The sequence below is a fragment of the Erpetoichthys calabaricus genome, chromosome 3 (assembly GCF_900747795.2).
Source record: "Erpetoichthys calabaricus chromosome 3, fErpCal1.3, whole genome shotgun sequence".
Classification (NCBI taxonomy): Eukaryota; Metazoa; Chordata; class Cladistia; order Polypteriformes; family Polypteridae; genus Erpetoichthys; species Erpetoichthys calabaricus.
Genome location: NC_041396.2, coordinates 33,782,707 through 33,806,156, shown reverse-complemented (window position 1 = coordinate 33,806,156; position 23,450 = coordinate 33,782,707). Strand labels below are relative to the sequence as shown.

The following is a 23,450-nucleotide window of genomic DNA, read 5'->3' as shown; positions in this document are numbered from 1 at the left end:
CTGGAAAAGCGTGGCAGCCATGATGTGTGCGTGTTCTGAACGTGAAGTATAAATGAGCCCTTGCACACACATATGATGATAATAAGTGGTTGAGAATTTTGAATTAAAAAAAAGAAAAGAAAAAGACACCTTGAAATAAAAGTCATATGGACTGTTTAAGTAGTTGAGTTTCTCATTCACACGTCTCCTCATTCATAGTATACAGCAAATTAAACAGATCTGATTTTAGTCACTAAAGCATCATGTAATTACAACAAAATTTTCTAACAAGTAGAGAAGCTCAGGGAAGATGATATTCTTGCTCATATGTCGGAAGAGGACCTGGTAGAATAAGCCAGGTCTCTTTGCAACTGTCGGTTACCTTGTACTGCAGGAAATAGCTCATGTTCTGTAGAAATGTAATAGTTCATATCCCCACAACACTAACCATCACACAACATAGTATGTAATGTGCTAAATCCAAGATTCACATTCTTATATAATACAGTGTGAAGTTCATTATAACTTTGGGATTTTCTTTCTTGAATATGAAGTACATATCTATGGCTACTGGTAATCAGTGGCCAGGATCAACTTTGAATTAAACTTTATAAGGCCATCTGTTGATTCCTGCCATTGTACTGCATTCTCTCAGATTCATCCCATATATTGGAGAGTTTAATGCATCCATACATTAAATTCTGGACCCCCTGAATTTCATTCAGAGACACAGAGGCCAGAGCACCCAAGTTAAAAGAGGACCTCTTGGCGGCATTTTGATTAGTAACCTCTCAGTGCCCTTTATTACCTTTTGTTACGTTCTGGTATTCACTTTGTATCTTATGTATACAATTTGTCATTCTTTTTCTGATGGCAATATCAGTACTTTCTTTGGATACCCTGTGCCCCGATGTGAAGATGTAAAAATGTTTTGTGCTCGCAATGTTACAAGTGTGATTTGCTACTTGGTAACTTACTTTGAAATGTCACAGTGAAGTTCATCGTGAACAGTACTTGAAATAGCAAATGCCATGGTGAGATATCAATTGAATTCTGGTCATTCAAAGGAACATTGAAGATGATGTTAAACTATTACATACTAGCCTAAAAAATACAATAAAGTTTGTCATGCCATTTTGAGAATGAACTGTGTGTAAATAGATTAACAAAGACCAATGACATTTTCCACAACATTACCCGGCTTGAAAAACGGTGTGAAACATCAGAGTGCCTTCAGATTTCCAGGTCCTCAAGAGAGATGTCATGCTATAGCCCTGGAATTCTAGTGGTCCCTATCCTTGTATGGCAATCAGCACATACACCTCATGTAGAAATATTTGTCTTAACAGCAATCAGGAGTTGTTATTCAATTTGATAGACAGATTAGAGAAGACAGCGTGTGGTAAGTTTGTTTAGGGGGCATAAAACCGGTACTCTATTGTTAATATACAAACAATCACTTCATCTGATTAGTAGCTACAATTTTCTCCAGTGAGTCTGAGACTGGGTTTATACATGAGTTTAATTTGTGATCAACCATTTTCACATTCACAGTTGCTTTCAGGTTTGTTCAAGCCCAAAGATGGAAAGGAGATTATCAAAGTGTACTTCATGATGAGTTCATGCATTGCTTATCAATTATTATTCTCCAGTTCTACAAAAGGATTACAGATTACAAAAATAGTGTATTCCGTTGAATTAAATGAATAGAAAAATAAATCAGATTACATATTGCTATTATGAAGATCACTGATGCATGTATAAATGTGGCTAGGATATACCACATGCTTGCCTAGGCCAGTATAATGGAGAATCTCAAAAGGTCTCTTCCATTGCTTGGACTGCTCTGTTTCTATTTCCACTTTCGTAAGTCATCTTCTTTCTTTTAAAGGGGAAATCCTAAGACCCATCTGTGCAAACAGAAGAAGCCTTGACTGAAGAACAGGAAAGTCAAAGAGCATCTGGTAGTCTCAGGAGCTTAGACGATAGGAAGCAGGAATCTGTGTTCTCACATCTTTCTGATCACTTGGGATGTTATGCTGTTAACTTAAGAAAAAGACAACACAAACAATGATCATACTAGATGTTCAAGTGCTCTCCTACATGTGCCATTAGTGGTTTTGTCTCTCACCTTTTTGACAATGTATCATCAACATTTTTAAAAGACCATCAGCCTTTAATATGCACTTGAGGCCTGCCTATTTCATTTTTACATAAACTATTTACTGTGTACCAAAAAACACCCTTCAACCCAACCATTTTACTTTTATGAAATACCAACATTTTCCCCATTGTTGCTTATTTTATATAGGCAATAAACGAATAAAGGTTATGCTTCTAACTGCAACATTTGTGATAAAAAGCAGCTGAAGAATAAAATAGGACTTTCCTGTTCTAAAGATGTGTCCACCTAATCTACATTAACAGTAGGAATTTTCAGTTCAGGGTAATATTATACTTTGAGCCACGACTAGACATTGCAACAGCTTAACATGAGTACAAAGCAAGTCACTAATAATATTAAATCATTATAAAGTGTCATTTTGAGATGTGGTCTACTTTTCCCATTAAAGCAAATTAGAGGTGAAAATATTCTGTGACAAGAGAAGGGAGATTTACTGAAATAGACAGCAATCATGCAAAGATTGTTTGAAGTAAACTATTTAAAGAAATCAATAGTCAAATGTACAGTTATGAGCTTATTCCAAGACTTACGACTTACTGAATTACCAAAAGACAGTTTTTCTATATCTAAGGACATAGACCCATTTTAATAAATGGAATACACAATTTTTACTTCTTAATCCTGGCCATGGTTTTATTGTGCTGAGAGGAAAAAAAACACTGACTCAGTCCATTTTTTACGTAACCTAATCTCTGCTCTCTTCATACAGGACCTCAAAAAAAAACCTTTCAATTTAAGCTCTGCCTGTAATCAGCAGAAATACCCCATAAACTCAATAGGTAATTATTTTTAAATGGGCATTCGTCATGGCCACTTCACTGGCTTGCAGCATTAAGCTTAATCTGTGAGTATTTACTTGAAAAGGGAGGTGTGTGCCAATGACCACCAGCAGGCAACAAAGGCAAAGGAGGCAGCAAACTTTGATGGGATACCAAGGGGTCAAAGTGCAGAGTTACACCCACTGGGTAAAGTTAGCATTGTCTGCGAACTTACAGTACCTTCATGTATTTCAGCTATAGGAGGATAGAATCCCACGCAACACACAAAACACTTAAGGAAGGAATGGATTTAGACTCTAAGCAGCAGCACTTTATATTACTAACTGACATGTCTTTCATATTATTGTAACAAACTCTTTTCTTCTGTTATACATTTGTGTGATGGCTTTGCAAACTGCCACCAATATAATTTGAACTTTCTGTTGTAATTTAACTGTTACCTTTGCACAGTTCTGCTGAGATGGACACCTAAATTTATGACATATTGAATAAAAAAGTGTGCCAAAGATATATAAACACAGAACCCCCTAAACTCTATGGCCACTTCTTTTAACCAAACCTTGCAATATCTATATCAGTAGGTGGTGCAAACTGGAGATTCCAATAGTATTAACTGTAAAAGCATATCTTAGATGAATCAATGTTAGATTCATGCTCCTCTACTTTTAAGAATATATTTGTGTTGCAGAGATCACAAGCTGTGCAATTAAACAAAAACACAACAGTTGCACTTTATCCTGTTAAGATGGTAAACCTAATTAAAGCCAGGCTGAAAAAAAACTTTACATTTTGCAGATTGACATGGAAAGTGACCACAACAGTATTTTATGTGAAATGGCTTCCACAAAAGAAAGTATTAAGTGAGAGATGAGCCCAATTATTTATTTTTAGTTATACCTTTTCCACTTCATCTTCACGTATGCTGCTGCTTAGAACTAAAACCCTTAAAGTGAGCACTTCAGTAATGTTCTTACTCTTTCCACATGCCCAGCTTTACAATGGATGGAGAAAGTAATAAATACTAAATATTTAATTTATTCTAATTTCATTTTAAATGAGGTATTTTCTGTATTCACTGTTGTCTATATCCAGTACATATTCTCTCATTTTAAGCACTATGACTTGCATTTCTCCAATTTAAATTACCTGTATAATAACTCTTTGTACAACTTCCCTACTATTCCTTCCACTAATTCTCTTTAAAAGATTAAATAACTACAACAAAGAGGATTAAGTTAGCTTCACCTACACCTTGTTGATATTTTATATCCTTTCTTTTCTGTGCACTTTTTTTGTTGTTGGTTTCAATAAAGCTTGGCACGACCAAATGCAATGAGCAAAAATTTCCAACGCGAAAGCTTGCATTGTTAATAAGCCAAGGTTTTCAATTCAGAACATATCACTATTTTAAAATTAGTCTGTGATTTGAATGCCCTGATGCAATGCAGAAGTTGAATATTTTAAAAAGATTTTGACGAAAGAGTGCTTGTACTTGTAAATTACCATGCATTAGTGTATTTTGCAAGACGTATTAAACGTCTCTGTGTAGGTTTCATCCTGGAACTCCCAATAATCCACAGTGCAGTTCATCACTATTTATAAATGTGAATAAATGCAAACAAAATTACAAATGATCTATCACTATGAAAAATTATGGAAATAACTTAATCTAAACTTCTGTAAAGCACAATTTTGCAAAATGCTTTGACACATTTGCATCCCACCTAGTGCTAGTTTAATTCTTATTTTGCACCCAATGCTGCTAGGAAGGCCATTGGATCAGCAGGTTAGAAAATTAATGGTTGGATGGACTTGGCAGGTTTGGCTGCATAAAAACTATTAGGTTATTGTAATATGTCAATCACTGCAAAAGGATGCAATATACAGCAGCATTGTTTTTTTATTTAAATGAAATACTCTTTTCAATCAAGATGTAACAAATTTTAAGAACATATTACCATTACCAAGTAAATTTGGGAAAATTAAGTATAATGCTACAAGGCTGTGATGGTGTCAATGACTAAACTTTAAAAGATCACAGCCTAAAATATCAATCTGTATATTCCAAGTAATTATTAATCTGTCTACTTTGGAACAATGAAGTAAATACTGCAAAGGAACCAATGTGATGTGTTATATTGCACAAACTTGTGAAAAAAGGAAAAATAGTCTTTTCATCACTGGAAGGATACTTTGCATCTAGAAGATGGTCTGTCCAGCAGTTAAGTAACTGCAAGCTACACAAACACTTTTTTGTATCATAACTCTGTAGACATTATACATACGGTACACACCACTAAAGGAAGTTACATTTAACACTGTTAAATTTTTTTTTGCATTTGGACTTGACTTTCACATTAATAAAAGTATAGTCTGTGTTTCTGTATGTGTGTCTGTCTGGTTGCTATCTCTTTGTCATTCCAATAGATGACACATTATAAATATTAACACTGCTTTTACAAATCCCATACCAAAGGACATATAACGGAGACCTATGCATTGTATGGTACACTGCAAAAGTTAACGTTGAGGTCTATGTTGATTACTTAGATTTCAACCCATCTTAGACAAGTAGCACAGCTAGTAAAAATATAGGTTAAGAACATCGATGGCTTCTACTTCAGCACTATTCTCAGCGACTTATCTACTTTCATTCCAGTTAACCACAGATATCATGCCTGTTAGATAAAACATTTGATTTATCTTTGTTGAGCTGTGCCAAATTCAAAATTATTGAACAACTTGCATGCTTCCAAGAGCATAGCTATAAAAAGTGCTTTGCTCAACTAATGTAAAGTCCTTACCTGTTCACTTATAAACTGTCTACTAATCACATAAATCTGCTGCGTACATCACTGGTCCTCTTCACACATAAGCTTACCTTCTTCTCTTCAGAGTGCACACTGGAGGTTTTTCCCAACCCTTATTTTTGCACCTGATAGTTTTCTCTTTGGGTTTATATCTGTTCATATGAAAAAGAAGAATGAAAAAAAAGTCAAATCACACAGCCAATCACCACACTCTAATGTGACAATGATCACAAGCCTCCTTCATATATCAATTTGGCAGAATTTCCCAGGAATTGTACAGGAAACAGTTAGAATGAGGGGCCATGTCTTATGTGTTAGCACATCTTCAGATTTTTGAGTTCTTTTATGCAGTTCTGCTATTTTTGCATAAGTAAAGTTGCCTAATTTTTGAAAAGATTATGATTTGGGGACAAATAAAAATATACATACATGTATTGAAGATTATTAGTAATAGAGCAAATGTATAACTTGACTACATCCAAACAGTTTTGTCTTTGATAAAAATCAATTTTTACGGAACAGGTCACGTAATGTTTATTAAGACTTGCATTCACACACACCATGATGACCTAATAATTTCCCGGATCAATAGCGTTCACACAATCTCTTTAAAATTCATGTAAAGAAATTAGGAAATCAATCTCTATACAGTAAAATTTACTGGAGGGAATTTGATCAAAATTAATAGGCTTCTGCCATTTTACAATTCAACAACTGTGCCAAGTTTAATTTGGACTTCGTCATTCATGTTTATGTTATTGCGTCCATAATGTACGAGCACACACACACAGTCAAAAACAGCAACATTAACAAAATGCAGGGTTTACATGAATACAAGACAAAACTATTTTTGGCTTGTTATTTTTTTTTTTTAGGAAAGAAGTTTGACAAGTGAGAGATTGTGAATTTCCCATTGGGATTAATAAAGTATCTATCTATCTATCTATCTATCTAATGAGAGATTATATAAAGAGAAAGCTTTACTCTTCATCAACTGAATATACAGTATAATATTTGGTCACCTACTATAGAAAAAACTCAAGATAAATAAATGCTTTTCTTTACTATGCAAAACGAAGAGGCTTAACCAGTTGGAAGAATACACACATAGTTTGGCTGCTGCTTCCTGGCTCTGTAGCCATATATTATATTTTTGCTGTTTACAGTAAATATCTATCAACATAAAACACTTCATAAATCATTCAGCAGACCTTCTCTTGATTATGCAATGATGGACTGTGTTTCCTTCTTTTTTTGATCTCACACTTAACCACTGACATTATTCATCTGAAATTTGGTTAGAGATGCTGGCAGCCTTATTAATGTAAGTGTCAACCTGAGATATATTAAACTTTTCATTTTTTTTGGGAAACTGTTTGGCTTCATCTGTGCTTGTGATGGACAAAATGAACATACCGACAAAAGACACCTAAGTGTGACTGGGACTCTGATCCAATCACAGCAGCTACATCATTCCATAAAAATTATGCGTATGTACAGGACTTCCAGATACAAATGGAGTGAAGAAGCGTGAACACACACATGTTCTTTGGTCCTTGAGCTACATTCTTTAGAACCTTGAAGTTGATCAGGAAACTAACTCTAAAAATCTAACTCCAAGCTTAAGCTCTCTGCCAGTGACTGAGCCCAATAATGAAGAATTTAAAGCACAAGAAGGGAATTTCTGCTGAGGCTCACAAAAAACTCTAAACAAACAGCAGCCATCCTCTTCTGTTAGGTTTGTCTGTTATGTCACATTTTTCATGTTGATATATAAGCAATTTCATTATTTCTATAATCTTTGTGTTTATCAAGAGACTGTATTATTTTGTTTCTTAAAAGAAGCTTGCTACAGTTACCATGATATACACTCACTGGCCACTTTATTAGGCACACCTGTTCAACTGGTTAACGCAAATATCTATTTAGCCAATCACATGTCAGCAACTCAATGCATTCAGTCCTGTTAGCTAAGAACATGCCTGCCTGATCTCACAAGACTCGATTTCTGCTGCGACATTTAGATGGTAGGGTCAGAATTTGGGTTCAACAACATGAAAGCATGGATCCATCCTGCCTTGTATCAATGGTTCAGGCTATTGCTGGTGGTGTAATGGTGTGGGGGATATTTCCGTGGCACACCTTAAGCCCCTTGGTATCAACTGAGCATCATTTAAATGCCACAGCCTATCAGAGTATTGTTGCTGACCATGTCCATCACTTTATGGCTGCACTGTTCCCATCTTTTGACAGGTACTTCTAGCAAGAAAGCACACCATGTCACAAAGTTCAACTCATCTCAAAGTGGTTTCTTGAACATGACAATGAGTTCACTGTACTCAAATGGCCTTCATGATCACCAGATCTCAACCCAATAGAGCACTTTTGGGATGTGGTGGAATGGAAGATTCACATCATGGATGTGCAGCTGAAAAATCTGCAGCAACTACATGATGCTATCATGTGATTATGGACCAAAATCCCTGAGACATGTTTTCAGCAACTTTCTGAATATATGCCATGAAGAACAATGGCAGTTCTGAAGGTAAAAATGGGTCCAACCTGGTACTAGCAAGGTATGCCTAATAAAAGTAGCTGGTGAGTGTAAGTCTAACAGCGGAAAATCCCACCAGAGTCACTCCTGTTTTTTTTTTTTTTTGTTCTTTATTTCGCCTTATACAATTTCTTGCATTAGGAATTTGGTAGTTTTCACATACCCCTTGGGGTCAGAGCGCAGGGTCAGCCATTGTACAGCGCCCCTGGAGCAATTACAGGTTAAGGGCCTTGCTCAAGGGCCCAGCAGAGCAGTGGCCTTTTTTTTTTTTTGGCAGTGACGGGGATTCAAACTGGCAACCTTCAGGATACCAGCGCAGATCCTTAGCCTCAGAGCCACCACTCCGCCCCATGTAATGAACTTTAAGAAATTTCACTGTGTCTTCCACATGCTGCATACTATTGAAACTGCACTGCCCCCTTTGCTCTTAGTTGATCATTCTGGAGCTTCCAGAACTTTTAAAGATAGGATTGTTGACCAACAAATGAGGGAAAGGCAGATCTTCAAGTCAAAAAGCACAATATTATGGAAGTGCACCCTTCCTGTTTATACTGTATGCAGAGGTTTCTGGAACTGTTTTTATCATTTTAGCAAAAAATGCATGGATTACACAACATGAGTCATGTGAGTGTTTATTTTCCCCCACAAACATTTTCCAGATTATTTGTCATTCTCCAGCATTGGTCAGTATTGAATCCTATTTGATTAGAATCTTTGTTATGTACTTTCTCCACAAAACATGGAAATGTGTGTCTAGGTTGTAGCTACGTATTCAATTTGTCTTTGACCTCAAAATTTAAAACCCCTTCCAGTAAAAAGTCTTGACATTTTCAGACATTTTATGATCTTGAATGTTGAAAAAATATTGTGCATCATATCGAAACTTTAAGGCTCTGCAGGAATCTTGCAGCAATCTTTACCAGTGCGTTTCAAATGGCATGCGTTTGGGAATAATAAAGCAAAGATGAACATATATTGTGGACAGAAATAACTAAAAGGAAGAAGTGTATACACTAAAGATCTTCAGATAACAAAGTAGTATATCAAATGTTTACAAAAGCAATATAAACTGACCCATCATGGCAGGTGTACAAGACTGTATCATTAAATCTGGTTCCGCTGATATGTTGCTTTGCATTTTGCACCTCTGGAGGATGTCCACAAGACTTGCCTAAATAAAGAAGGAAAGGAAAAGACAGAATAAAAAATTTTTAGCATTCTAATCAAATTACAAAGTGTTAGGGGAAAAAAAAAAAGTATACGCATAGAAAAATAAGACATTCCACTTTCCTTCCACAACTCCAAAGACATGAAGGTAAGGCTAAATGGCAATTTTAAAAGCATCTCTGTGCAAGTCTGGGTGTGTGCCCAAGTAGCCACTCTGAGGAACTGCTGTCCTGTCCAGGGTTACTTCCAGACATGTGGCTAATTCTATCAGGACAGATTAAGGGAGTCTGAGAATGTACTTTTAATCCTCTGCAAGTACTTGGATAAGATCAATATAATGTACATTTCCTGAGTTCAATTAATGTTCTTGTGAGTGCAATTTGGTACTATTATACCCCCTAGTTAATCCAAGTCATTTAGAAAAATCGAGTGCTTTGGTGCTAGCCAACTAATGTTATGAATCACCAGAACATAATGTTGCAAAAAACAACTGATCATTGTGCCAGAAAAGTGTAGTAGTGTGGAATTAAAAAAAAAAAAATCAGAAGTATTGTATTTCTTCTAATTTAAGGTCCACCACAATTTCAAAAGTGGATTGAAGAAAAAAAAATGAACAAATAAATACTGTTATATACAAGAGATGATGAGATGTTAGAAGCACGCACTGATACAGCACATTGCCGCACCCACCACATGACAAACCCACTCAGGATCCCAGATTAGGACCCGAGTACATCCATGTGACACCTCAGTACCACACTAGTTCAGATGGATTGGAACCAATGTGAGTTTTTTTATGGTGGCTGGAGTGCCAATTCTGCCACCAACTCCCAGGTTTTCCCCTGCAGGTTGGAGGGCGGACATGTAAGGCTGGATGCAGATTAACGTCATACCCAGGACGAGTATTTATATACAAGAATTACAAGTAAGTAAATAGGTACACCTGTATTCTTTTTTTTCCTTTCATGGAATCCCTTTCCCCTTCACAAGCCCATTTATGCTTATTTCCTACATTTGCTTAGATGCAGTAGGTCAAATTCTGAACATTCAGAGAATTCTTATTTTCTTAGATTGCCTGTGTTTATATTTACACATGATAGCTCTTCCCTCAAAAAGCAGAACTTCCTTGAAGACTTTTGAGTTGTAACAAAAACATTATTCAAATTTAAGACACATGCCAGGTTTAACCTTAGAAAAAATGCATCTTAAACTAGAAGCAATCCAGCATTTATAACTTTACCACAGGTTTAAATTCTTAACCTTTTTGTCATTTTCACCTTTACCTGTGGAGTTTGCTGCCCTAACTGCACCTTAAAAATTACAATAAAATGACAAATGGAGCAGTCATCACTGCAAATGACACTGAAATCTGTGTTAGACGGACTAGCATGCTCATTGTCAATAAAATAAAAGTCCTAATAAAAGAAAGAAGCTGCATGGGTCAAAAATCGTCAGGAATGCAAGGGTCCCTAAGGACTGAACTTAAAAAAACTCATCCAAAATATTTGAATATTCTTCACAAAACCTGGATTCCACAAATCAAAGATGAGGGCTTTGATTTACTCTGTTTCAGTCCTACTGTAAGCATTTTTAAAAACTTAGCACATTCACATTCAAATGCATCATACTATTTTTGTGAAAAATTAAGCTGCATTTACTTTCCAAATCTTTTATTTTGATCGTGTGGCGGGACAACAGTATTTGCATACGGTATTTCCTCTAAGTGCATAAGGGCATTGATATGCAAAGCTACCAATTATGTAGGATTATTGCTATTAAAGTGACAGTTGATAGTTTTTGCAGAAAGAGAGAGAGAGAGAGAGAGAGAGAGAGAGAGCACGTAACACAAGAGCATAAGCGGGTTTGCAGATAGCACACTTTAAAAAAAAAAAGAATTCCTATTCATGCATCCAGTTCAGAGTCTACCAGCAGTACTGATCAAAAAGCAAAAACAAATCCTGGGTTATGTGCCTGTTCATCATGAGGCTAATTTTCATGTTGGACAAAAATATTTACAACTGTCATTTTAGTCAGTTTGTACTCATATGTTCATAATACATTTTGATTGTTCAAAAATCCTTTCACGTCAAGCACAAAAAAGGGAACAGGCTTACAAAAAGCCCACAAAACGCCAAAAAGTATACTATTTTTAGTTCTGGGCCCACTGAATTGTCCTTACCCCAGTAAGCCTGACATAAAATTCAAAAGGTAGTTTTTCCGGCATGCACAGACCCAAAAATGGAGCTCGAGCTTTTAAATAGTAACAGTTTAAAAATGGTCACAATAATTAAGAGGAAAACTGTAAAAACCTGTGATACAAACAAAAGTCTATTATATTTAAAAAGATTTATTCAGAAAAAAAATAATCTCTGTATTTGTCTATATTAAGTAACAAGAAAAACCAACACAGAAATAAAAAGGAGCAAACATTTTAGGCAAAACCTAAAAGCAAACATATCCAATAAACACCAACCAGGAACAGTGCCTTAAATCAAGGGTTTTAATCTAGGAAATCCAAACATGAATAATAAGTGGATTAAAAACAAAAATCACAATATCTACTACTACCACTACTACTACTACTACTGTATATTGAAGCTGTTGAACACTCTAAAGCTTCAACTGGAAAACCAACGACACAATTAGGTGGCCCTGCAGCCTCCTTGGAATCTACATATAGGAGCAAGAGCAGGTCACAAGCACTACGCAGCAAAGACAAATCATAATTTCCAAAACACAAAAGACAAAACAAGTAATGCAATATACCAAATTACAGTTAAATAACACAAAAACTAAGCAAACAAAAATAAAACTTGAGCCAGGGCAACAATTCCCTTCCAAATGGTGGCACCTGAAGATATCCAGAGAAAGTCCTCAAAACAAATGTCCTTATCTCCAGAAGGGACGATTCGGTATAAAGATCTTGATTAGGGAAGGATGAGATGAGAAGGTCTTGACCGAGCAGAATTGGCAAGAAGAGATCTTAATCTGGCAAAGGTGACATGGAAATATAACCAGAACCATGTAGGGACCAAGCAGCAGCACCATTGCCAGGTCAGGAAGAAACCAAAGCATGAAGTCCACCACCTGGCAGAAAGGACAATCGGTCTGCAACCAATAAACTAAGAGGCAAGTTTATAAGGTCGATACTCACCTCTTGACTCTTAAAGTCCACCTGGCAAAAAGGGCATCTTGGCACTCCCAGGCAGTAACACAATAACACTCCCTCTAGAAGACGTGAGCAGCAACAGCAACTCAAAAAGCATATTCTGAAGGCTGGGCCACACAGACAAAACTCGATACCCAGTCAGGACGGAGAAGGCAGGAAGTGGAGACAAACGTTCAACAGGAAAGGCAATCAGGGTGGGAGTGGGAAGTCAAAACCTACTGCAGCACACATTGATGACTTAAATAAAACAGAAATGAGCAGGTACTGGTGATGACAATTCAAAAGAAAAGACAGATTTATAGGAATAGGTGTTCAAAATATACTATACTATACCTTGGGTTTTTGAGGCTCAAATGACTCAGTAATAAGCAATGGAATAGGTGGTTCAAAAATTCTGAAGCAAACACTGGAGCAGGAGGTTCAATAAACTCATAAGAAAACACTGCATTATTAGCTCTGAAGACAGAAGACTTGGGTGCGAAGACTGAACACTTGGACTGAGATTCAACAATTGGAGACATGGATGCAATACACAAAGTCTTGGGTGCAGGAACAGCTGACTTGCATTTGAAAGATGCCCAGATCTACCCTATCTTCAGGTCTGGGCCCACTGGACTGGATTTACCCCAGGCAACCATGCCCTAAACTAAAAAGGCAGGCTTTCTGTCCTGACAATCTCTGATCCAGATAAAATAAAGCAAGCTTCTTACACAGAATTTAAAGATTTATTCAAAACAATTAAAAAAATATATAATGAGAAAAGCCAAAGCAGAAACAAAAAGACAAAAACAGATAGACAAAAACTCCAACCAAATCTAATAAACATCAACCACAAACAGTACATTTAAAGTGAATGCAGAGGTCTTAGCCAGTAAACTCCAAACATGAGCAAAAGCAAAGCCAATTAAAAACAAAACCACAATAATCACTATTATGATAGCTAATGAACACTCAAAAGCTTTAGCTTATAAACTGCTGTGGCCAAAAACAAATGGAACTCTTTTGCTTTAAACACAGGATTACAGCATTACAGAGAAACACAATAATAAAGAACATATACCAAAATAAACACAAAATGGGATTAATAACACATTATAAAAATGATAATTTAAATAAAACAGAAGTTAAATAAACAAAAAACTTAGGCCAGGTGCAGTAACCCTGACTTTGCCATAACATTAAAGGCACATGAAATGGTGCAACATTTAAGAAAAAAACAGCTAGAGGTTGAAGACCGATCCTTGTCTGATAAATATTTTGGTAAATATATTGAAATTAGGTCAAATTCATTATAGCAACTGTGGTGTAAAATATTATAAATTAATTACCAACTCAATTTTAACTGTTTAAATATTGAAAGTGATTTTACAAAAACAAGGCCAAAAAATACAGTAGAGCCTTGTTTCTTTATCATTGAGAGAGACGATTTTTCACCAGACAGTCTTGAAAACTCTTCCAAACTTACGTTGACAGACTTTGCCCGGGTCAGACCATGTTAAGTTGGGTAGGCAGGTTATTTTAAGCTGGTTCTCCTCCACTTCATACCCAGAGTGACATTTTAACACCAATTTAGTTCCAACAGTAAACATTGTTCCTTGTGATGGCTTCAGATATGCATTTGGAACAAATGGCATCGGACATTTACCTGAAACTAAAAACAAGGGAAAAAAAAAAAAAATCAAACAGAAATGTAACAAACAAACTCCACACATCCCCACAAACTACTTTATAATGGGGGGACTTCCTCTTATTACATTCTACTGCAAAAAAAGGTTCTGTAAACTTGAACACTTCAGATTGAGAAGCATGGAGTATCCAGTTTGAAATATTCATTCGTGAAGCTTTAAAACTTTGGTATTTGTTAAATTCTTTATATTTAAAAAGAGTAGACACTACTATAATGACGCAGATGTATAACAGAATGTAAATAATATTAAAACTGGTTACAGCTACAGTTCTCAGGAAAGGTTTGTGGAGAAGTATATTAAACAGTGTTTTGGCACATTAATCAGATACCTGGATATCTACAATGTGCAATACCCAATATGTACATGTATATGTAATGAAAACAAGAAGAATGTTGGTACCTTTGCAGTATGGGGGTCTACTACTCCAGCCATTCTGGGTACAGGTCATCATAGATTGTCCTACCAATGTGAACCTGATATGAAAAAAGAAATCAGCCTCATTGCAAATAGATGACATGACAGTAATATCACAGCAAACAGCTAATTTCATGAGAGAGGTGGTTGTTGATGGGCTGCCATCTATAAACAACTACTGTGCATAGTCTGTTAAAAAAAAATAGCCAATGGACCTTTGGGGCAAAGAACTTAAAAAAATAAAAAAAAGGCTTTAAACACAGAAACAACACACAAAAGATAAAAGTTTAAAACAATAAAAGTATACAACTACACACATACACATGTACATATGCAAATTCTTGCCAACCATGCCCTCAGAAGAGCCAATGTGTTTAGGAGTAACAAAGGTTGAATTATATATTAGCAAATGGAAGCAAGCCTAGCACTTGATACAGGCACAGTACTTCTCTTTCAACAAGTGTACATGGTTAATACGAAGTGAATGGTCTGACACCTTTCCCGAAGAGCTAAAAATTAGTTTAAAAAAAAAAAAAATCATTGAAAGACATAAAAAATTTTATTGAGAGACAAATTTGAGTAACTAGATAAGTTTTAAAAGGGAATCTAGTTGAGAACAAGCATACATATTAGTTTTCTTATAATAAGTTTGTGTCTATATTTACATATATACATTAAGCATACTTAAGTGTTTATATAGAAAATGTAACATAGGAAATAACACTTTGGCCATCAGTCGCCCCATAAAGTCCACTGTTTCAAGGATGCACTGTACTTCTCTCTGAATTAGTGCTCATTCACTAGTTAAACTTATAGCTATCAAACAAATACGTCACAGTACACACTCCCTCCGAGAACACGCACATTTCTTTGTCAATTGGGATTTCTCAGCCTTATTTTATTTATTTATTTATTTAAACCACAGAGTCTAGGAACAAATAATCACTGGTAAAAAAGTGCAATATGATGCCTAGGTTCTGCCATTTCTCACTGCCCTGTCACATTTTGCTGCTGCAGGTATTAAAAGCAAAGGAAACAACTTATTATGAATTATTATGCTTCCTATTAGATTTTGTTGTCCTAACAGACAGTAATGGGAAATATAAAGGGTGAGAAATCAAAATAAAAAATGACTTGACAGATATGTTTGGAATTAAAACTGCTAAAAGACCACTTCTAAATGAAACTTGGGGTCTGTGTTTCAAAAACCAATACACATTCAAAACAGTATTTAGTTAACTGCAACAAAAATGAGAAAATGAAAAAAAAAACAATTAATAGATAAAGAAGTTTATAAAGGCCTGTACTAGAAAGGAGTGAAAGCACAATGGAATAAGATTTGTAAACACTACAGATATGACACACAAAATTTGCAGCAAATTATTTTACATAATAGAAAACATGCAAATACAGTAAAAATGCTGCAAAAATTCAAATTTCTCCTGAAGCATTAAAAAAAGAAAAAAAACTAATTGGTGTGTGAAGAGTGCAGAGTGCTTATAATCAGAAAACAAGGAAATGTAAAGGAAGTGCAGGAGTTTTTGCTGGGTAGTGAAATGTGACTGAAGGATGGATTAACAAATGATCACCTGACCAATTGCATTAGACAGTTGTCTCAAACTATACTACTGTATATTGGTCTACAATGCATTTTCTGATTGTGTACAATCACAGGCTTCCAATGGATTGATAATGTCATAATAGCATCTTACAGCACCTTAATAAAGGAAGAACAATTTTATGGAATAATACTGTAGCTATAGTAAAATAGGAAGAAGGTAAGTGCACACCTATTCTGGATAGCCTTGGTCTGATGTAGGATGGGAAATCTGATTTGTTTCAATTTTAAAAACATGCACTTTTAAAGCATGAATAAAAAGGTTGGTCACAGCAGCACTAACCTGCTCTCCAATTAACAAAGCAATTCAAATAGCTTTGTGCAAATTGTATCTAATATTTTTGAAAGGAGAAAACACTGCACATTTGATAAAAACCTGTAAAGTGAATATCTAGGATATTAATTTCTCTAAGACAAACTCACCCCTTGATGCATGTATATGTAATTTCTGATCGGTATGTATACTTCTTTCCATTAAACTTTCCATTAGCTATCTTAGGAGGAGGGCCACAATTGCCTAAACAAAACAAAACAACATAGTCCACTTAGGTTAAGCAAGACTCAAACCAGAAAAGAAAAGAAACAATAAATAAGCAACTCTGAATCTAGATTCTGTGACAGAATGTAAGCATGCAGATAAGAGTAATGGAATTAATTTACAATAAAAACCATGCTGAGAAGCAGATGGCTCATTTCTCCAATTCCAATCATTAAATCCTTCAACTAGTGAAAGGGTAACTTACGAAGGCAGATGAACTTTGGCTTGGTCCACTCTAGCTGCTCTGTGCAGTTCACAAGTCTGCTTTCACCGATACCGATATATCCTTGGTCACACTCATAGTTAATTTTCACACCTTTAGTATATTTCAATGGAACTCCACTTCTAAAGGCTGGGTGTGCATGTTCAATATCAGGTGGACTTGGACAAGAAGCTGAGAGAGGGGGAAAAAAAAGAAACACAAAACACTTAAGTATAAACTTATTACTCTAGAAGATGTTCAAGGTTATGCAGGTGAACTGAAGCACTATTTTTGCTTTACTGCTTATACAAGTATTTAAAAAGAAAGATAACTGCATATATTTTGATAATTCAAGTGTCAGAGCAAATAAAAAAAATGATAGATTGCCATTGAGATAAATCAAAAATAATTCTGACCTATGCAGTGCTGGCTGGCTATAAAAACACACCACTCATTTTTTGCCTTTCTTATGGATCTTTACAAATGTGAATCTAATCTCGAGTCTAAACTCCCCTCTTAAATCCTATATATTCTTTGTATTTTTTTTCAGTTTGTAGGGAAGTGATCGCAATACTGGGGTTGGTGTACTTGTACCAGAAAACCCAGTCAGAGGTGGAGGTGAAGAGGGTGACTGGGCATGTTGTCGGTGGTAAGATTGACTGCAAACGACCAATGAATACAACATCAGCAAATATTGCACAGGTAGGTAGAACAAGTCCTACAAAGAATGAGACAGTGAGAGTAACAGGATTCTGGAGTTTGGTGATGCAATAGAAATTGTTGTGTGGAACAGCATGATCAAGAAAGAGGAAAACGTAAGAACTTGGTGCTTGTGGACAGAGCGGGGTGAAAAAAATGAAATTGACCCATGTAATACAGCATTACTTTGTTGTAGGAATTGTCTTAGGGTGAACATTCACTACACAATTTTAGGTGGAGTTGAATGCTCCAGAGAGATTTTTCAAATCAACACAAAATCACAACTATTTCTTTTAATATCAGAATATGATTAGTCAAAAGATATGAGAGATTTGCCAACCCTGTTCAAATGGCTTAAGGGTTCCCAATTTGCTTTTTGACCGTTGTCAAGTGTGAGAGGTCATGCAAGCCATGTGTTTAAATTCCCATTGATCAATCACAAGTGACTCCGTGTATGCTTTGCAAGTACGGCTGTGAAACCATTTGTGGACACAAGAGAATCACCCACTGTATGATATTTCTTCACTAACATAGTATGATTGGGTCTTCAAAGAAGAAATAGTAAAGTACATTACCCAGCAACTACAGATTCCTGGTAGTACCATGCCACTAATCTGCATTTAACAGATTACATTTATATTTATTTGCTTAGCGGATGCTTTTATCAAAGTGACTTACAAAAGAGGACAACATAATAGGGGAGTCTGGGGAACTGTTTGGTTACAAGTGCTATATTGTAGGCCACAGTTACAAAACTGACAACCACAAGTGAAGAGCTTCTACTTAAAATACAAGCTAGAAGTAATACCTTGATTATAAAATTTAACATTTAAAATCAGTTAGATGTACATTCACTGAATAAGAGAAGTCTCCAAACACGTCTTAAACACATTGAGGGAGTTAGATTTCCAAATGGAACTCATTCCATCACCTAGGAGCTACACATGAAGAGTCTGGACTGAGATTTAATACCATGCAGAGGTGGCAATATACTGTATATACAGGTGATGACCCAATGATTATTCTATAGGTAAGCATCATGGTTTTGAACTTAATACATGTTGGGAGCAAATGTAGTGATCAAGGAAGTGACATGTGCACACCTTGGGGTGGGGGGGTTCAACACCAGATGTGCCACTGTATTTTGAATCGTCTTCAGCAGTTTACAGTTACAGTAGTCTAGCCATGACAAGATCAAAGCCTAGACCAGGGTTATGTTGCATACTCTGTTAGATAGGTCTGAATGGCCCTTCTTGAACCTGGATAGATTAGTATCAAGACGTTAGTTTTGTAGATTAGCATAAGTAATGTTGTATGGTAATCTATGATATAGACTAAACAAACAAACAAACATTAACAGTGAACTTTGCTACATTTAGTCTTCAGAAAAAAATAGAAAATTAGCAAAATATTACATCATCCGTGAGTCTCACCCAATGAACTTGCCACTTAATCTCATAATAGTGTTTTCAAAGGTCCTCTATCTTTTCGTGAGCCCACAATAACCACTTCCAATCAGCTTTTAGTACAAAGCTGTGATTAATTGTAATTGGGTACCCAAACTCCTAAAGTCATTACATACTATTATGACTGTTGTTAGCCAGAAGACGTATGTGTTGAGGCTAAAGGTTTGGAAGTTGAAGAGAGAATATTGGTAGCAAGAGTGAATGAGATTTCAGAAGCATCAGGTATGAATGTCAAATAGGAAGCTAAGAAGAATGTCTGGTTGAAAACTGAAAGCATCTGTGGCTTGAGTAGGGGAGGTATACACATAAAGGAAACATGCTGAATGTGGAAATGGAGATGGAGATCTTATTTAAAAAAGCAGCTTCTTCCTTAAATACATGCAACAGTGAAGAGAAGACTCTGGTTTGCTGGTATCAGAGACAGAATTTCAAAGAAAAAGCTATACTGTACTTGAAACTGGTAAACACAAAATATTATTAAATATGGAAAAATTCAGAAATTGGACACTGGATGACTGCAAAGGAGTATTATGCACAGATCACTGGTATTTGGAGTGTACTATTTAAGAATCCAACCAAGGCCGTGAAAGGTGTTTCTTTCTTAAACTATAGAGACTTATGTACTTATTCTCATATGCAACTGTACATCTGACCCTTCCTTCTTCTTCTGTCCTGGTTAGACTCAGTTTGCCCTTTTCTCTCAAGACTCCTTTGTATGAAAATGTCAGTTTCTTGGCAATCCATCACATGGAGTAGCTGTCATTTAGCAAAACAATAGTTGTGTTTCATGAGAAAGCTATTTATTTTGGCCATGTTTCAACCCAGAACAGGTTTCTGCAATGCTAACACTATTACAAAAGCTTCATGAATATATAATAACAATTTAATCATTCATAATTAAGGATGTATTAAGAGAGTTTACTATTAGGACACTGGAAATGGGGGTTTGCAGGTATATATGAATAATTATAAAAATTAGCAATTTTAAATAGTAATAGGCATTTGCATCATTAGTAACATCATTGATATATTTTTAAATCAATTTAAATGGTACTTTGATAAAAAGGTATCTATTTCCATTAAAAACCATGACAATTTCTGGGCAATTCCAAACTTAGGAATTCTAGTGCAGTAGTCTGTTTGGCACTTAAAGGAAAGATTAACGATGGCCAAGTGGGTTGACGGGAGTGACACAAGGTCAATAAAGGTGGAACATAAAACCACAACTGGAAAGAACAGAAAGAAAAATGATCAGACAGATGCGTAGAATGTCACAGAGCAAGATGAAGATGAATGCCAAGTTAAGAGAAAGACTTTGCGTAGATGCAATAAATGTAGTACTGAAGAGAAATGTTTCTTTGGCACGCAGAGTTAAAGGCAGAGGATGGCTAAAGGAAGATGTGTACAAAGGTAGAGAATCATGAGAGTAGGCCCTTAGGGAGCCCGAACAAGATGGAATGGTGTTAATAATACGGAAAGTATGGGCTGCACCTCCAAAGAATACTCAGGGCTATGGAAAGAGGAATAAAATGATTTGGTGCAACCGGATAACCTAGGTAAACCAAGTAAAATTATAAGGATAATGGAGATAATGATAAGTTTCCAAATTAGAGTTGACTTAGTTCATCCTGAAAAACCAACCCATTTCCCTTTAAGTCGTAAAAAAACAGTAAAAGAGGTTTACTTCAAAAGCATATTACTTACTTTTAATGCATGTGGGGATAGAAGGCGCCCATTGACTATTCTGCTGACAAGAAACCATACTGGATCCTTGAAGCTCATATCCGGAGTTGCAAGCAAAGCTGACAGAATCACCATACCGATAGAATGGTCCAAATCCTGCAGTCTTCCTGCCATTGGGCAAAAAAGTATTGGGACAATTCACCTCTACAATGCAAACATAAATAAATAAGGAAATTAAGGGAAAGAGACAGCATGAGTGTCACACAAAGAGTAAACTGGTTGCTGAGGTAATTTTCCTTGTCAGCTGCACACATTTAAAAATATGAATGACATATATCTATCTGTAATGGACAGACCCATGAATGGCAATTTTTACACAACAACCAGACCACTTTCTCAATTCCAAACCTTCCTTAGATCAAATCTAGAACCGATTGTTCTTAATAAGGATTTTAGAAACTATACTATTTATTCTGATGTAGATCATACCTTTGCACTCGGGTATCGTTCCAGTCCAGTTTCCAGCTTCATCACACACTAGTTCCTTATTTCCAATTAATTGTCCACTAATACACCGGTAAATGACAACTGTGCTGTAACTGTATGAGTTTGAAGGTGGAGTAATGATTTCAGCATTAGGGATCTCAGGTGGTTCTGGGCATTGAGAAACTATAGATGGTCAGAAGGAAAAAAAAAATTAATGTAGACCACTTTGCCAAGCATAGATCCCATTATTTTAGCAATTTTAACAACTAAAAATGATTTTCATATATCTCAACGTTTTCTGTACTTGTTTACAGAAAATTCAGGGTAGATAGGGCGAGCTTGGCAGATATGGAATCCAGGAAAAATAACGTTGGATGGACTGGATTAAGAGAGAGAGCATGAAAAGGTCCAGGAGAAGGAAAATGTGAGACAAGATAGAGATTTCAATTAATCTGTTACAGGGATACAGTAAGAGCGAGCAGAATGTAGACAGAAGAGCAATTAGACTAAAATCGATAACGCTATTTTTAGTTAATTATTTATAATTTGTTTACTAGTGATTATGAACTTGTTGCAGAAAAGTTGTAAAAAAATTATTTACCGCAGGCTACTATCTCATGGTAGATAGATAGATAGATAGATAGATAGATAGATAGATAGATAGATAGATAGATAGATAGATAGATAGATAGATAGATAGATAGATAGATAGATAGATAGATAGATAGATAGATACTTTATTAATCCCAAGGGGAAATTCACAATTTCAATTTGAATTTAATAAAATTTAAAATTTAAAAGTTAAAATTCAATTTGAATTTAATAAAATTCACATGGTGAACATGATGAACTGAATTGTGACAAGCAGTTTTGTTCTGTTGGTTGGAATGTCCCTTTAATACCACAGTTGGCACCAACATTTCCCAGTATCTATGGTGCCAGGAGGCTTGATATGCCTACAGCCTTGTAAATCTGACTCTCAGCCTGTACTCCTATATATCCCTGCTTCATCAACTGAGCCTATCCATGAGCTCTGCAGTTTTTTCATTAATGCTTATTGGCAAGTACTGTGCGGTTTACAAACCTGACTCACCCTTTACTCAGCAGCACTTTTAAATCCAGTTGCACAGTCAGTATTCTTGTTGCCTATTGGACCCAGAAGCCACAAACAATTTGGGGCAAAGGAGGCTAGGTGGCCTTGCACCTTAAATGGAATTGGCAAGATCCAGTGTCCTTGACATTTATTTAGCAAAACCATCCCAAGTCATTTTGGGGTTGAAGTAAATAGGACAAATTAATAGCCAATTAAAAGAACTGTAAGACATTAAATTGGACGACTATATTTTCCAAGATGTATGCAAAACAAATGACAGACAAATTAATGAAAAAGAAACACTATTCTAAAAAATAGCTTGTTATTCTTTTAGATGAGGTTGACCGACTCTTGTTGTTTACTAAGACATAGGACAGTCATTCCAACAGACAAATGAAACAAAAGTTGGGATAAGATGGAGATTTATAAAATTAATTTATGAAGATTTAGAGAATAAGTCCCTGCACTTCAAAACATAGGTTAGGAACTGATGTGCTATAAAAATAAATAAATAAAGAAATTGAATTTTCAAGTTGCCCTGCGCCCTGTGTTGGCTGGGATTGGCTCCAGCAGACACCCGTGACCCTGTAGTTAGGATATAGCGGGTTGGATAATGGATGGATGGATGGAATTTTCAAGTTCTGCTAAACAAGAGTGGCAGAATTAAGGAGAGACTGAAGGCCAGCAGGTAACACTGACCCTTTTCCCCATCATAATGACGTCTCAGCAATATACAAATTATAATCGAATTTGAAAGCAATTAGAACTAAGCATTACCATCAGCAATCACAAAACAGAACATCAAATGGTATTCCTACTCCAAATATAAATAAATAGTAGACACACATATCACAAACTCTTTGCTATTGTAGCAGTTATAGGTTATTTATACAAGTCAATCCTACTAGAATCAAGGATTT

At 35.8% G+C, this 23,450-nt stretch overlaps 1 protein-coding gene across 2 annotated transcripts in view; it reads right to left on the bottom strand.

The window, feature by feature from the left end:
* Positions 1 to 1,483: 1,483 nt before the first annotated feature.
* The window catches only part of LOC114647905 (sushi, von Willebrand factor type A, EGF and pentraxin domain-containing protein 1-like), a 46,601-nt gene continuing 24,634 nt past the window's right edge, over positions 1,484 to 23,450 (bottom strand). Inside the window, exons 5-13 of one of the 2 annotated variants that reach the window (XM_051924820.1) lie at positions 21,441 to 21,620; positions 20,973 to 21,155; positions 17,107 to 17,295; positions 16,787 to 16,880; positions 14,731 to 14,804; positions 14,109 to 14,294; positions 9,382 to 9,478; positions 5,825 to 5,905; positions 1,484 to 2,025 (exon numbers count right to left, since the gene is read on the bottom strand). In XM_051924820.1, the coding sequence (XP_051780780.1) occupies positions 2,022 to 2,025; positions 5,825 to 5,905; positions 9,382 to 9,478; positions 14,109 to 14,294; positions 14,731 to 14,804; positions 16,787 to 16,880; positions 17,107 to 17,295; positions 20,973 to 21,155; positions 21,441 to 21,620 (1,088 nt within the window). In that variant the 3' untranslated portion in view covers positions 1,484 to 2,021. The remainder of the gene's footprint in view (positions 2,026 to 5,824; positions 5,906 to 9,381; positions 9,479 to 14,108; positions 14,295 to 14,730; positions 14,805 to 16,786; positions 16,881 to 17,106; positions 17,296 to 20,972; positions 21,156 to 21,440; positions 21,621 to 23,450) is intronic. The other variant, XM_051924821.1, reaches the window with a different exon arrangement.